This window comes from Artemia sp. Qi Xiang Cuo, chromosome 10, assembly GCF_049724085.1.
Source record: "Artemia sp. Qi Xiang Cuo chromosome 10, ASM4972408v1, whole genome shotgun sequence".
NCBI classification, from domain to species: domain Eukaryota; kingdom Metazoa; phylum Arthropoda; class Branchiopoda; order Anostraca; family Artemiidae; genus Artemia; species Artemia sp. Qi Xiang Cuo.
The window spans coordinates 9,207,146-9,222,488 of record NC_142803.1 but is presented as its reverse complement, the minus strand read 5'-3'; the positions used below and the strand labels follow the sequence as shown (position 1 = coordinate 9,222,488).

The 15,343-nt window shown below is 36.1% G+C and overlaps 1 protein-coding gene across 1 annotated transcript in view; it reads right to left on the bottom strand.

Moving 5' to 3' along the window:
• The window catches only part of shot (dystonin-like protein short stop), a 429,136-nt gene extending 414,727 nt beyond the window's left edge, over positions 1-14,409 (bottom strand). The window contains 1 exon segment of the mRNA XM_089095886.1: positions 14,221-14,409. Coding sequence (XP_088952012.1) covers positions 14,221-14,335 — 115 coding nt within the window. The 5' untranslated portion in view covers positions 14,336-14,409.
• Between the last annotated feature and the right edge of the window lie 934 nt (positions 14,410-15,343).

Sequence of the window (15,343 nt, the reverse complement as noted above, 5' to 3'; positions counted from 1 at the left end):
TAGGTTCTATAAGAAAGGGGCAAATACTACACTGTAAATCTAGAATTTATTGGAAAAAACAATTTATCTTCAAATGTGCTAAAAACTGGAGTTGTTTTCTTTTTGAATACTGGATATAAAAACATGGGACATTTCTCACCTGTGATTGTCCTAATCACATACTATTTTAGTATGGAAAAATTAATGCTTATCTTTAATAGTATGGGCTACAAGTAATTTATACTTACAACCTATATACATATTTACCCATTCTCCATAGTTAAAATCCTTTTAAACAAATAACAAAATATTAAAACATCAACTATTCAATATTATTTACCCTTGGAAAGTCTTTTTATCGATTTTTGATAGACCCACTTAAAACGGTTCTTGTGCTGATGAAGTGAAATGAGGGCATTCCTAGCTCTAGATGGCTTGTTGAAAACGGGTGATCTAAGGACGTTTTCTTTTAAAGATTAAAGATCACATTTCCCTGTAAGCCTCATTTTATTTATATATGAGGTTTACCGAGACGGCTATTGGAATACAGAGCCGAAATATTCATTAAGGTTTAAACAAATTTCGCTGTCTTAGATAAATTCCCTGCTTTTCTACTTTTATTGTTTTTTATGAGGGAACGGCAGCATGGTTTTCGTATTTATTTATATAAAGATAGGTGAGCACAGGCTCTTGCCAATGGCATGAAGCATATTCCTCTTTATTTTACAGCGCAAGAAACGACTCATGAGTAGGTCTGGATATGGAATTAATGTGTGGGAGGGGCACAAACGGAAATTGGACACCCCCATTGGTATTTTTTGCCCCTATATCCCATAATTAGTGCAACTTCCGAGTTTCTGGGGGGGGGGTGTACACCTGGTGTGCATCTCGAAACGCCATGCGTGCCGTACAGTTCCCCCCCCACTTGGCAGAGTTCCACCACACTTTGCACAGTCCCCAAACGCTTAGCACACTTCCCAAAACTATCGGCACAGTTCGGCCACACTTGGCACGTGCCACCTACCGTGAATGATTTCTGAAAGAGGGACCCCTCGATTTTGGGAAGCATGGGTGTATATCCTCTACCCTTCAGGTGGGTAAGTCTGCAAATAGGACTCTAGTTTTAATTTCGTAACTTTATGATTTAGTTAAACTGTCACTTTATCTCAGGCAAATGGTCAAGAATTTATTAAAATGAACTTAGAACCGGTTTTTACTAATGCCTTGGATCAAAAAGAATGACATCAGGACTGATAAAGGAAAAATAAATGACATACACATTGAATGTTTCTCATTAAAATTTCAAGGCAAAACAAAGAAAAGTAAATCAATTTGAAAATGTCCTTTTTATCATTTATTTGACTTCTATATCTTGACTATAGTGTTTTGCCGTAAGACGATCAAACCATTCATTTAGTCAAATACCTTGTTTGTTTTTTAACATCCAGTGGATGATAAAATCTTTAAAAATTATTAAGTAGGCCTACTAATCGCATAAAAATAACATTTTTTAACCTTTGACCAATTTTGTACCTGAAAACCGCGATTTTCTACTATTTTTCTTTTCTACTGGTTCTTTCAAAATTGTGAAGTTTTTAGTACAGTACTAAATTTCGGTCAATGTTCCCACGTTGAACCGCCAAAATAAATAACCGAAACCAATTAGTTAATTTTGACAATGGTTTTGTCAGTAAAAATTCAAACATTAACCAGGTAGTTGTTAATTATACGGAACACACTCAAGAATTTCGCTCTGTAAGATCTGACAAAAACCGGTTTGCCTCTGTAATCGGTTATGATTTGCTTATTTTGAGTGAAAAAAATTACGATGTAGGTATACATTAATTCAATATTCAATATATAGAGGTGGTTAGGGGTTGGGTATTCAGAATAACATGTACTGGACGGCCTGATTTCTATAAGTCTCTTTTACAGTTCCCGCACATTTGTTTCTGAAGTATTATATTCTCATCATATTTGGTATATTTTATTAGAACTGGCCTAACATACCATCTTGGGCTTATTCCGTATAATTAACAAGTACCCAACCCATTTATTCCCTAAGACAACTATACCGTCAAAACAGTGCTACCAAAACATTCTTTAGTTGTTTTTCACCCTGCATTTCTGACTGTAGAGCCTTACGCGGGAATATGAAGTTCTATCTGCTATCATTTATTGATTATATATGATTAAAATAAGAAAAATATATAAATTAATGAATATGGGAATATTTAAAAATATGATGGTGCCATATTTTTTAGCTTAGCTTTCGCTAGATTTATTCATAATCAACTAAAAATACAATGAATGTACAACACTAATCCCTAGAATGGATCCTTGACCTAAAAGGAGGGGGAAGACATATGAGTCATTTAAGCATTAATTTTAGAGCGATAAAAATAGGATAATAAAGATTATAACATCAGTCAGCTAAAAAAAATGAATAGAAGAAACGAAACAAATAAATTAAAGACTCTGGTCAAACTAAAACAAAAAAATGCGAAAAAGACATCAAAGAAGTCAAGAATTCCTTAACTTTTCTTTTGAATAAGCTAAACGAGTGACAGCTTCGAGCCGGTTTTCCTGCACTCCCCCTTCTTAAATTTTGAAAAACATCTTTTCGCCACTAGACTGTCACCAAAGCTGGACTATCTGACCTTACGGAGGGAGTAAAAGGAATTTCAAAATGGTTTTAGTTACAAAAATGATAATTAATTTGATCAGAGATAAAAGAAGGCAGAACACTATAGAGCTGAGGAAGGATACCAGAATATGAGAAAAAGTAAAATATGTACTCGGAAGAATACAGTGATTCAGGATCAACTATAGTCATAACACCAGACCGGTTAGTTTCCTGAACGGAGTTTCTAGCTTTATTATAAACCTTAGAAAGTGGTTTCAAAGAGAATTAATAAAAAACGGAAATGAAGAGCAAGGATGAAACTGAAGACGAATAAAAATGATTACTTCGTGGCTTATGCAACATAGATCAGTAATACTGTTTGAAAAAAAAAAACTGACACATAATATTTCCCTAAATTTGTAGAATTCTGAAAAACTTGCACCTAAGAATTGCCTAAGAATATGGAAAAATTGAGCAGCGCTGTCATTTAGTTCTTCTCCATACTCAACCCAAAGTATAGTCTCCCAGGGCTGTGCGACGCCCCGTCCTAGTTTTCTACCTCTCCTGCTATAACTTGAAGCCTTTTGAGAAAATGAAGAGAAAAAAAGGACATAAAAGTGCTACCCATGCAAAACATAGATTTTCCTTGTTTTTCAAGGTTGGGGAGGGGGAGGGGGAGGGCGTAACTCTCCTGAACAGAGTTTTCGACAATGGTGATTCCAATGGTACAGTTTTCTTTTCGATCTGACCCCATTTTCAAGGGTCTTCAGAATATCCGTCGAAGTGACCAAAAAGATTGGTGGACAACTGGCCCTCCTACGCTCTTTTTATCCCTGAGGACATCCGATCAAAATTTTGAGATTGCTATTTGGTTCAGCATAGTTAAAATGTCCAATAAATATGCCTCTTGGGATGACATACCCCCCCACAGCCCCCGGGGAAAGGGCTGTAAGCAATGTAATTTGCTCATTGTTTATATATAGTATTTGTCATTGGGAAACACACGAAAATTTTCTTGGGGGAAATATCTACGGGGGTAGTAAGGATTTTCTAGGTAGTAAGGAATTCCGTAAGAATAGTAAGGTAGTAAGGAATTTTTCGGGCAGAATTTATGTTTCAAAATTTTCCATGGAAGGCGTAGAGGGATTTCCTGGCATGATTTAAAAACGATCAGAATTTAATGAATCCGTCGAAATTCACAAAAAAAAATATTTTTGCAACAAACTTTTAACATTGATCAAACGAAGCCATAGTTACATTCCTGAATCAGCTTCAAATGGTTTTTTTCTAACTTGACAGTTTTTTTTCAACAAGCATTTTGAAACTTTCTGTTATGCTACTATTAGCTGAAATGTTTGCTGCGTTTTTTCCGAACTTTTGTTTTAATTAAGCAGGATTTTTTTTACAACTGAAAGTAAGGAGCAAAATTAAAACTTATAACAAACAGAAATTATTCCGTATATGAGAGGGACTGTCCCCTCTTCAATCCTTCCCCTTTTAAGCTAAAATTTGATATGTTGTCCCGATTCTTTAAGAACGACTGCTCAAACACAATGACTGTTGAATTGGAATAAGAAGATCTTTTAAAGTCGTAAAAAAAAATTAGCGTAAAGAGCAAGGTTTTGAGGAGTGGGACCCCCCCCCCTCATGTACGGAGTAATTACATTAGGTTTTAAGTTTTAATGTTGCTTCTTACTTTTATTTGAAAAAAACTTTTTTTGTTTAAATTCTGATCGTTTTTAAATCATGCCAGGAAATCCCTCTACGCCTTCCATGGAAAATTTTGGAACATAAATTCTGCCCGAAAAATTTTCTCGCTACGAAAAATTTTCCCAGTAGAAAATACTTACTACCCCCGTAGATATTTCCCCCAAGAAAATTTTCGTGTGTTTCCTAATGACAAATACTATACATAAACAATGAGCAAATTACATTGCTTACAGTCCTTTCCCTGGGGGCTGTGGGGGGTTATATCATCCCAAGAAGCATATTTATTGGACATTTTAACTATGCTGAACCAAATAGCAATCTCAAAATTTTGATCGGATGTCTTCAGGGATAAAAAGAGCGCAGGAGGGCCAGTTGTCCACCAATCTTTTTGGTCACTAAAAAGGGCAATAGAATTTTTATTTATTTTTCTTTTTAATGAGTCTACTTCCAAAACTCTAGGACCATTTGTTCGATATGATCACCGCTGGAAAAAAAAACAATAAACAAATATACACGTATCTGTAATCTGTCGTCTGGCAAAAAAACGAAGTTCCACATTTTTGTAGATAGAAGCTTGAAACCTCTACAGAAGGCTTCTCTGAGATGCTGAATCTGACGATGTGATTTTCATTAAGATCACTTGATTGTTCGAGGGCGTTCCCCCTTTTTCAAAAATTAGCCAAATTTTCTCAGGCTCGTAGCTTTTGGTGGACAATATCACCCTTAATGAATTTTATGTATTTTAAATCGTTATTTAAAATCCAATTTTTGTATGTATTAATTGTAGGCTCTATTGGGCTGATTCACTCTTTACTTACAGTTAGTTACTACGAACTATTTGATAAGAGCATATAAAAGGTCTAAGTTACAGATATTATGGAGTAATGGTGAGGTTTTGACAGACAACCAAGGTACATGTGGCTATTTGCATGTCATGACGACAAAAGCGAATTTTTCTTTTTCTAGGCTAGGCAATCTATTGTCTGGAAAAGGTTACACAACAAAGAGGATAAGAGATATCACTTTCCTGTGGTTCCCTGATCAAAGGGGTGCTTTAATTTTATTGATTTACACCTGTGGCAAGGGGTGGATCCATGAGGTGGTTTTCGGGGCAGATCCGGGGGCATACCCACTAAGAGGATCAAAAGTTGCACTAATTACAGAGTAGGATGGGTGAAAAACACGAATAGGAAAAGCCAAGTTTTCATCAGTACCCCCACCGCCAAGGATTAATTTTGAATCTGTCCCTGTCTTTGGCGTATTTATAGCCAATCACATTATTCCTTAAGGGTAGGCACAAAAATGGAAGCCTTTTTAAAGCCTGATTGCTCCCCTGGCATTCTGTATAAAATTTTAAACGAGCAAAGAGAACAAAAAGTTAAATTCCATCCGATTAGTCTGTCTGCGTGAAATTTTAAGCGACTAAAAAGAACCAAAACAAATGTTAGTCGAAATATTTTTTTAGAAGTAGGACCTCAGTTTCTCTGTGGTTGCGTCAAAAACTTTGGACTTTACCAAACTTAAAAAAAACTATTGGGTATTTCAGTAATGTGTGCAGCAGAACTGTGCTCCGAGACCCACCCCTGACACGATAAAGATCTGCCAGGATTTTTTCCTATATGAAAAAATGTCATTTTTATAGTTTTGAAGAGCTTTGATCACTTCCAAGAAAAGACAGGTTCCCACCTTAAATGTCTGCGCACGTACCTCCTTTACCAGGAACACAAGGATAATCCAATGGCTTGTTTTCGCATGCGGTTAACTGATCAAATGTTTGACCCTCAGGGTGGGGGGAGGGATAGGTAATATATTTTTCGGCCGCGAAGGATCAAAACCGGAAAACATGTAAGTTCTAAGGTCTGTTTGATACTTGTCGGTTACTGGAAACACACCCAAGAAGTGAAGTTAGGTTAATCCTAATGAAAAATAACAAAAAGTGATGATAAAATAATACTTTAGAAACAAAATTATGGAAAGCTAATCTAATCTAACTCAACGTAACCTAACTTAGTCCCCACCCCAAATGTGCAAATATATAGCCCAAAATATACAAGTCTAATGCATTGTGTCATCCGTCACTGTTTTTGTGGGTATGAAACCGGTTTTCTGAAATGTAGCCTAAGCGTTATTCTTGAATGTGTGTCCAATGACCGACAAGTACCGTCAGCTTTTCAGATTTTTACCAGCAGAGGCACGGGTGTCTATCAGGGAGGTATTCTTTTACTTCCTCCCTTGCATTAAGGTATGTTGTTGGTGATCTATCGTCAACAAGTTACTATTAGTGTCCTATCAGCTTTGAATTGGATGGAAGGGAGATCAATTTAGGACACAAAAGGATGTAAGCCCACTGACCGTAAATTTGGCGTGGAAAATGTTGGCAGACGGAAAGAGAGAAAAAAAAAGAAAAACAATTATCACCTAACTACCGTATAAATGCCAATAATCAGCCAACCTTGCAACTTCAGATATACACTAGCATTCTAAATAGAATCCAGACAAAACTAAGGGGTACCGACTTCCTGAACCCACGTACATCAGGTGGCGCGCACTGAGTGTGGCAAAAGTTTGCCGAATTGTGCAAAGCATTGCAGGGTCTGTAACACGCGTGGTAGAATTGTTCCTAATATGACAGAAATGTGCGGCGCACTTGCCACTCTGAGATGTACATCAGATGGCGGAAAAAGGACGACCTCATGGACAAAAAAGAAATTGACCCTAAATTTCAAAAAAGAAAATTATAACACCTTATCAAGCAAGATACCCTCTCTTTGATGTTTCGTTTCTAGGTGCAAAGACGCTGATTGGGGAGAAGGTAGGGGGCAAGAGCCCCCTAGATTTTGGGATATACCTTTTAAGTATTTTCACTTAAAAAATTACCCCTCCCCACTCCCGATTTTGAAAAGTACATTTTGTCTGTATAACACCCCCTCCCCCTCGCCAATTTACTTTTTCGTGACTTGACGTCCCTGCATAGGTTCTCACGGAGTAAATTTTTGGTAGGACGGAGTCAAAAGGCTTGAACTAATTGAAGTGAGGTGAATTAGTAGACATAAAGGAACATTCTTGGTCCGCAGCAGTTTTCGATTTTTCCCAGGGAACCCTTTGGACCAACTTCAGAAGTAATTCCCTATATACCCCCTCCCTGGGTATTTTCGGAGACCACACTGCCTTTCCATGACGAACAAACAACAGTTCAATAGGAAAAGATCCTTTTATTTGATAGTGAAACAATAACAACAACAATATCTAGATATTTCGGTCACATATATATTGGCCGTCGTCAGCAGATAAACTCCGTATGTGACCAAAATATCCAGATATTTTTTTTTTCGTTTAAGAGTCAAATAAAAGGATTTTTCCCGACTGAACTGTTATTTGTACTACCCCCTCGCCTCTCAGTGAGCCGACGCACTCTAGATATCTACAATTTGTGCATGTTTTAAATTTTTTCTACAGCCCAGCGGGCATATTTTTGCGGAGGTTTTCGAATTTGGGCCTAACACCCAAATGTTACTCCTCGTCGATATACATTGCTGCGTAGGTATCTACAGCCAACATTATTCTTCTAGACGAAATTACTCAATAATAAGTAGTCGATAACAACGCCCATTAGCCAAACAGCTTATAATAGGCCCTTTTGTAGTTAAATATATAAAGCTAACAGTATCAAATTGCTTAATAAGCTTGAGTTCAATTGCCTAATAGTGTTTCTACAAGCTTAAATTTATTTTCAGCTACGCCCCTGCAGGCATTTCAAACAATATTATTATTAAGCAACCAAACATACACTGAAGTTAAGCGGTGTCCATAGCTTTAAGGAGTTACGCCCCCTTCAAATACAAAAAAAAGTCTTAATGGCATACTTAACAAACATATTCAAGTAAATCAAAACAACAATGATCTTAAACAAACATTGAATTCTGTTACGACAAGGTTGCCACATCAAAATCTTTACAGTGCGACTTTCAGCCAAAATACTGACTAATTTGGAAGAGAATTTTTTTTGTTCCTCAAGCTTTAGCGAAATTTACGCTTATGATTGAAAGAATATGAACAGAACCAGAAAAGTGCGCACGGGGAGGGAGATGGTTCAGCGAAATTTACGCTTATGATTGAAAGAATATGAACAGAACCAGAAAAGTGCGCAAGGGGAGGGAGAGGGTTCAGCGAAATTTACGCTTATGATTGAAAGAATATGAACAGAATCAGAAAAGTGCGCAAGGGGAGGGAGAGGGTTCAGCGAAATTTACGCTTATGATTGAAAGAATATGAACAGAAACAGAAAAGTGCGCAAGGGGAGGGAGAGGGTTCAGCGAAATTTACGCTTATGATTGAAAGAATATGAACAGAATCAGAAAAGTGCGCAAGGGGAGGGAGAGGGTTCAGCGAAATTTACGCTTATGATTGAAAGAATATGAACATAAACAGAAAAGTGAGCAAGGGGAGGGAGAGGGTTCAGCGAAATTTACGCTTATGATTGAAAGAATATGAACAGAACCAGAAAAGTGCGCAAGGGGAGGGAGAGGGTTCAGCGAAATTTACGCTTATGATTGAAAGAATATGAACAGAATCAGAATAGTGCGCAAGGGGAGGGAGAGGGTTCAGCTAAATTTACGCTTATGATTGAAAGAATATGAACAGAACCAGAAAAGTGCGCAAGGGGAGGGAGAGGGTTCAGCGAAATTTACGCTTATGATTGAAAGAATATGAACAGAAACAGAAAAGTGTGCAAGGTGAGGGAGAGGGTTCAGCGAAATTTACGCTTATGATTGAAATAATATGAACAGAACCAGAAAAGTGCGCAAGGGGAGGGAGAGGGTTCAGCGAAATTTACGCTTATGATTGAAAGAATATGAACAGAATCAGAAAAGTGCGCAAGGGGAGGGAGAGGGTTCAGCGAAATTTACTCTTATGATTGAAAGAATATGAACAGAATCAGAAAAGTGCGCAAGGGGAGGGAGAGGGTTCAGCGAAATTTACGCTTATGATTGAAAGAATATGAACACAATCAGAATAGTGCGCAAGGGGAGGGAGAGGGTTCAGCGAAATTTACGCTTATGATTGAAATAATATGAACAGAACCAGAAAAGAGCGCAAGGGGAGTGAGAGGGTTCAGCGAAATTTACGCTTATGATTGAAAGAAAATGAACAGAAGCAGAAATGTGAGCCAGGTGAGGGAGAGGGTTCAGCGAAATTTACGCTTATGATTGAAAGAATATGAACAGAATCAGAAAAGTGCGCAAGGTGAGGGAGAGGGTTCAGCGAAATTTACGCTTATGATTGAAAGAATATGAACAGAATCAGAAAAGTGCGCAAGGGGAGGGAGAGGGTTAAGCGAAATTTACGCTTATGATTGAAAGAATATGAACAGAACCAGAAAAGTGCGCAAGGGGAGGGAGAGGGTTCAGCGAAATTTACGCTTATGATTGAAAGAATATGAACAGAATCAGAAAAGTGCGCAAGGGGAGGGGGAGGAGTATATTTTTCTTTGAAAAACTTATTTTGTGGAAATTTTTTTTAATTAATCACTTGAAAGGGTGTACCAGAACTCAGTATTAGTTCGAATAAGCGCTTTACTAATATCAACGGCCACTGGTTCAATACGATCACCTAAGGACACAAAATCTTGCCGCGATGCAATTTCTTGTTATACAAATATAATATTTCGTATACAAATATACTAAACAAATATACTATTTCTTTATATATATATATATATATATATATATATATATATATATATATATATATATATATATATATATATATATATATATATATATATATGGTTTATTTATATTTTGTACTCATATTTCACCTTTTCTTGCTATTTTTCATGCCCCCCCCCGAATCACCACTCATCGCTTTCAATCAATAAGAAGAGCTGTGAAAGAAAAACTTAACATAAAAGCTAAACATAAATGAAGAAGAGTTTTGAAACCTCTTAGCCCCCCACCATAATTTCAATGTTCTTTCAACTATAATAATAACCACCGTCGCAATTGCATTTAAGCCCACTTTCTACGAAAATGACCAAGCATAATCCTAGGCTACAAACAAAACTTTGTTATTTTTATGAGTTTGCATTATTATTGTTTTTATTTCTAATTAAAAGTGCTTAATTTTCCTAATACGAAATAAAGCCCGTTAGAAAAAAATCCAACTCTAATGGAAACCTAATTAACTATGTTTAATTATATACTAGGTAATTCGTTGTTCACCTTTTCAGTTATTTTCGGCATTCATGTTCAAGAAAAAAAATTGGGCGCAACGTGATATATTTTCTTTTTTTATTCAGACCGCTTATTTACCGTTTGCTGTTAAATTAATAAGAAGAAAAGGGTCCCACTATTGAGAATTCACTGGTACTTGTCTGTTATAGCGACCTCACAAAGAAGTGAAGTTCTGTTAATCCTAATAAAAAAACCAAAACAAAATGAAAATATATTACTTTCGAAACAAATTTAGGATATATATATATATATATATATATATATATATATATATATATATATATATATATATATATATATATATATATATATATATATATATATATATATATATATATATATATATATATATATATATATATATATATATATATATATATATATATATATACATATATATATATATATATATATATATATATATATATATAATATATATATATATATATATATATAATATATATATATATATATATATATATATATATATATATATATATATATATATATATATATATATATATATATATATATATATATATATATATATTTGCACGGGGGGGGGGGGGGATAAAATGTCGCGGGTCTGCATGCAAAATGTGACAGCTACAATTATTCTGCGTATTATGAAGTAAAAATTTTTTCTAACTTCACGCTGTCCAAATACTTTACCCCCACCCCCCTAATGTGCAAATATATAGCCCATACTATCTAAGTCTAAAGTATTCCGTCAACCGCCATTTGTTTTACACTGAGCGTAAGCTAATTGTCTCTCAATACAGGTAGATGAAACCAATTTGTTCTAGAGTTTTACACGGCGTAATTCTTGAGTGGGGTTGCTAGAACAGATAAGTACCTATTCACTGAGTATGTATATAATTTGGGCTATAGATTTGCCCATTAGAAGGGAGGTTAAAGTAAAGCGATGCGCAGCAGACCGTCACCATAAATTGATCGACAAAACGGAAAATTTAACGATTCACATTTTGACTGACGAACATGGGCGCCCACAAGGAGGGCGCCAGCCCCCCCCTGGCTGAATGACGGTGTAATATATTTGTATTAATTTAAAAAACTTTCCACAGAATGAGTTTTCAAAGATAAGCAAAAAGCTCTTTTAAGCCAAAAATAGGCAGAAATAAAGTCAAATAATCTTCCTAGCGTAACAATACCGCAAATCACTATCAACAATTAAATTAAACTCAAAACAAACAGAAATTATAATAATTAGCCGAGTCAAACTCAAACGAGCAAAAATTAACTTTACTAGGCCTGACAACCCCCATGCCTTCTCAAGACCAGAACATAACTAACGCTTCACAAAAAAAAAAAAAAAAAAAAAAAAAAAATCGTAGATTGTCAGTTCAATTTACCTATGCTGATATTTATTCCTTAAAATAAAAATGGGTTAAAAAGTGTAAAAAAAAGTTTTTTACTTATTTAAGTAAAAAAAAGTGAAAACATTTAAAACATTTAAACATGTTTTGTTTTCAGTAAAGCACAAATTATGTTCTGGTATTGAAAATTTGTCCTTAAAAATTTTGATTGGATGTGTTTGGGGAAATGAGGATGTGGGGTAGGGGGAGCTGGTTGCCCTCCATGAGCTCTTTTTAAGTTCCTATGACATCTCTTTCTACAACAAGTGCCCTGGTATAAAAAAAACAATATATTGTGCCCACATCGCTCTTAACTTAGGCAGCGCTATCGCGCTGCCTATGATATTTTGTCTTGAGCTTTCAATTATACAGCACTGGAAATGCCGATGAGACCAGGTAAGCCCCCCCCCCAACAAAAAAATTCAGTCTATGGGCGCCCATGCTGACGAATAGGCAGTCTGTATTTTTTTAAATGGTTCGGAAATTAGATGAATTCCTTGATGGGGGGGGGGAGCAATTCTACAGAATCTCTGAACCATTTATGGCTAACTGGGTAGAGTTGGAAGCCGGAGCTTGAAAACACAATCTCTGACTTGAATTCAGGATTTAGATCCCTTGTTTTATTCACATGGCACAAACATTTCCAAAGTGCTGAGCAAGGACTTCTAACCAACTTTTACCCTAGTTAGTAAGGTCTAAACTAGCTATATATATTCGGACCCTACCCCAACTCATACAACAATTTATAGTATAGCGGAAGTACCTTCGAAATGCGTTAACTACAATTTTTCTGCATATTTTTAGAAATGCATATTTGTGAAGTAATAATTGTTTTCTCAGTATGTTTCCTTTTCGATAGCCCCAATTCGGTAAATTTGCAATGGGCCTTATAATTTAGCTAAGATGAAAGTGAAAACGTCATTCAATGCTTTTTTATGTTCTTTCATATTTCCTGAGGCTCATTTTATTGGGGGACGATCTTCGTAAATTTTACCGAATCGCTACCTGATTTATGCCGAATTTTTTGCAGAAATAAAGAATTTTGCTAAATTTTGGCCGATTTTGCTAAATTTCTGCCGAGATTTTCGCCTTCGACGAAAATTTTACCGAATGCCAAAAAAGTTGGGGGGAGTGCAGACGCCCCTGCTTCTGGGGCTGATTGTATTTTATGCCCTTAAAGGGAATTTATATGAATAATGAAAGAGCATAAAAAAGCATTAAATGATGTTTTCATTTTCATCCTAGCTAAATTATATGGCCAACTGCAAATTTACCATGAAATTTATCCCCCCCCCCCCCTAATGTGCAAATATATACCCTGAATTGGAATTTACCCTGATTTGTCGACGAGGCTTGAATTGTTACAGATAAGTATTTTTGGAATATGTTACTCTTGAAAAACTTATTTATAAACTAGTGATATGTTTTTAACCACTTTTCAACAACTTAACTAGTGTTGGTAACTTCTTTGAGTCAGGGGCGTATCTAGGATTTTTTAGGGGGGGGGGGTAAAATAGGTTAATCCAATAAACTTGCGTTAAAAGCAAGTTTAATGTAACGCAAACTTGGGTTAATTAAGTAAATTACACTACTTTAGACTACGCGAGGGGGGGGGCGCAACCCCCTCTCCCCCTTGGATTCACCTCTGCTTTGAGCGGTTACAAAAATGAAATACCTTTGGGCTCAGGATACAACTAGCCCCAGAAGCGATTCTTGAATTACGAAAGAGCATATAAAAAAAGGCATCAAATGACGCTTTCCCTTTCATCTTAGCTCAATTATATGGCCCACTGCCAACATACCCCCAATTCTAGACTTATACCAAGATGAATCTTGTATTTGGATTCAGGATGAAATTCTGATTCTATAGGTAGGTTAAACGTTTTTTGGTAAATTTCTACCAAATCATATTATTGAGTTAGGAATAAAGTGAATACACCATTCGATGCCTTTTTTTAAGCTGATTACGAATATAATCATAATTTCTATTGGAAATGAATTTCAGCCCCCCCCCCTATATATGCCAATTCAGGGTTAGGTTAGGTTGTAGAAATATAGGCCTATACCCTGAATTGGCATATATAGGGGGCTGAAATTCATTTCCGATAGAAATGATTAGGCCTACTATATTTATAATCAGCATAAAAAAGGCAACGAGTGGAATATTCACTTTATGCGTAAGTCAATAATATGATTTGGTAGAAATTTGCCCGTTTTTTTTCTTCTAATTTACATAAAGCGAATTCCTAATTACGAGTAGGCCTATAGAAGAAAGAGCCTAGGCTAGTTTTCAAACCTTTAAATTTTGACAAACTTTCTTCATATCCATGCAATCGCGGGTCTAAAAACCCTTCACCGCCCTCATTAGGGTCAAATCCCAATCTATCCTTATAATAAGCCTGTGTCGACATCACTAATTCTTAATCATAGCTAAAATCCAAAGTCAATATGGGAATAGGATTAAGGAAGAAAATACGAATAATAAATCACTAGCACATTACTCTATATAGACTGAAGAACATCTTTTTCACGATAGAGGATTTTACGAAAAGCACGTCACAAACTAACATACCGGGCCTTTGGGCAAAGCTGATGAGTGGCGTAGTCAAGGGAACAACAAAGGTAACAAATATTGCGTCACCAATCACATTCCTACTTAGATTACTCCCATTCTTAAGAGAAGTCATGTGAAAAGGTAATTGGGGAAGATTTTTTTTTGGTTCTCCAAGAACCCTTATCACAGATGAGAGATGACAGACTCAACTTGCCTGCGGTGATCCAAAATAACCCCGTGTTCAATGTGGCTTATTCCCCAGGGGTTGTCACTCTAAAAAATAATGCACAGTAGGTGGCGCATACCAAGCGCGACGGAACCGTGCCAAGCGCTGCAAAACAGTGCGGCCCAAGTAGTGTTTGAACACGAAAAAATGCATCAAAAATTTACTTATATGCCTTTTTGGGTACTGGCGCATTATACGGACATTTCTAAAAAGTCAAGTTTGGTTAACGCTGATGAATAAAATAAAATAGGTTGAATATATAATAGTTTAGAAACAAATTTGGGCTATATATTTGTACATTAGGGGGGTGGGGGTAAAGCATAGCATATATTGAATACGTAACCTAACCTAGGTACCTCCCCCCTAGACCCCACAAAACAACAGTTTAAATATCGTAAACGCAATGAAAACCACTCTTTGCATTCCATTTCTCAACTACGGTCTCTTGAAAATACCAGTCTGGCGGATTTTATCTCTCATTAGTATATAAAAGTGTACGTTTAACGCACCAGTGCCCCTTTTTGTTACATTTTTACGAGTTGGACAAAGATTTTTTTAGGGGGGGGGTCAGACCCCCTAGCCCCCTCCTGGATACAACTTTGTCTTTCGCCAATTGTAAGTAATTGCCATTGCTTATTG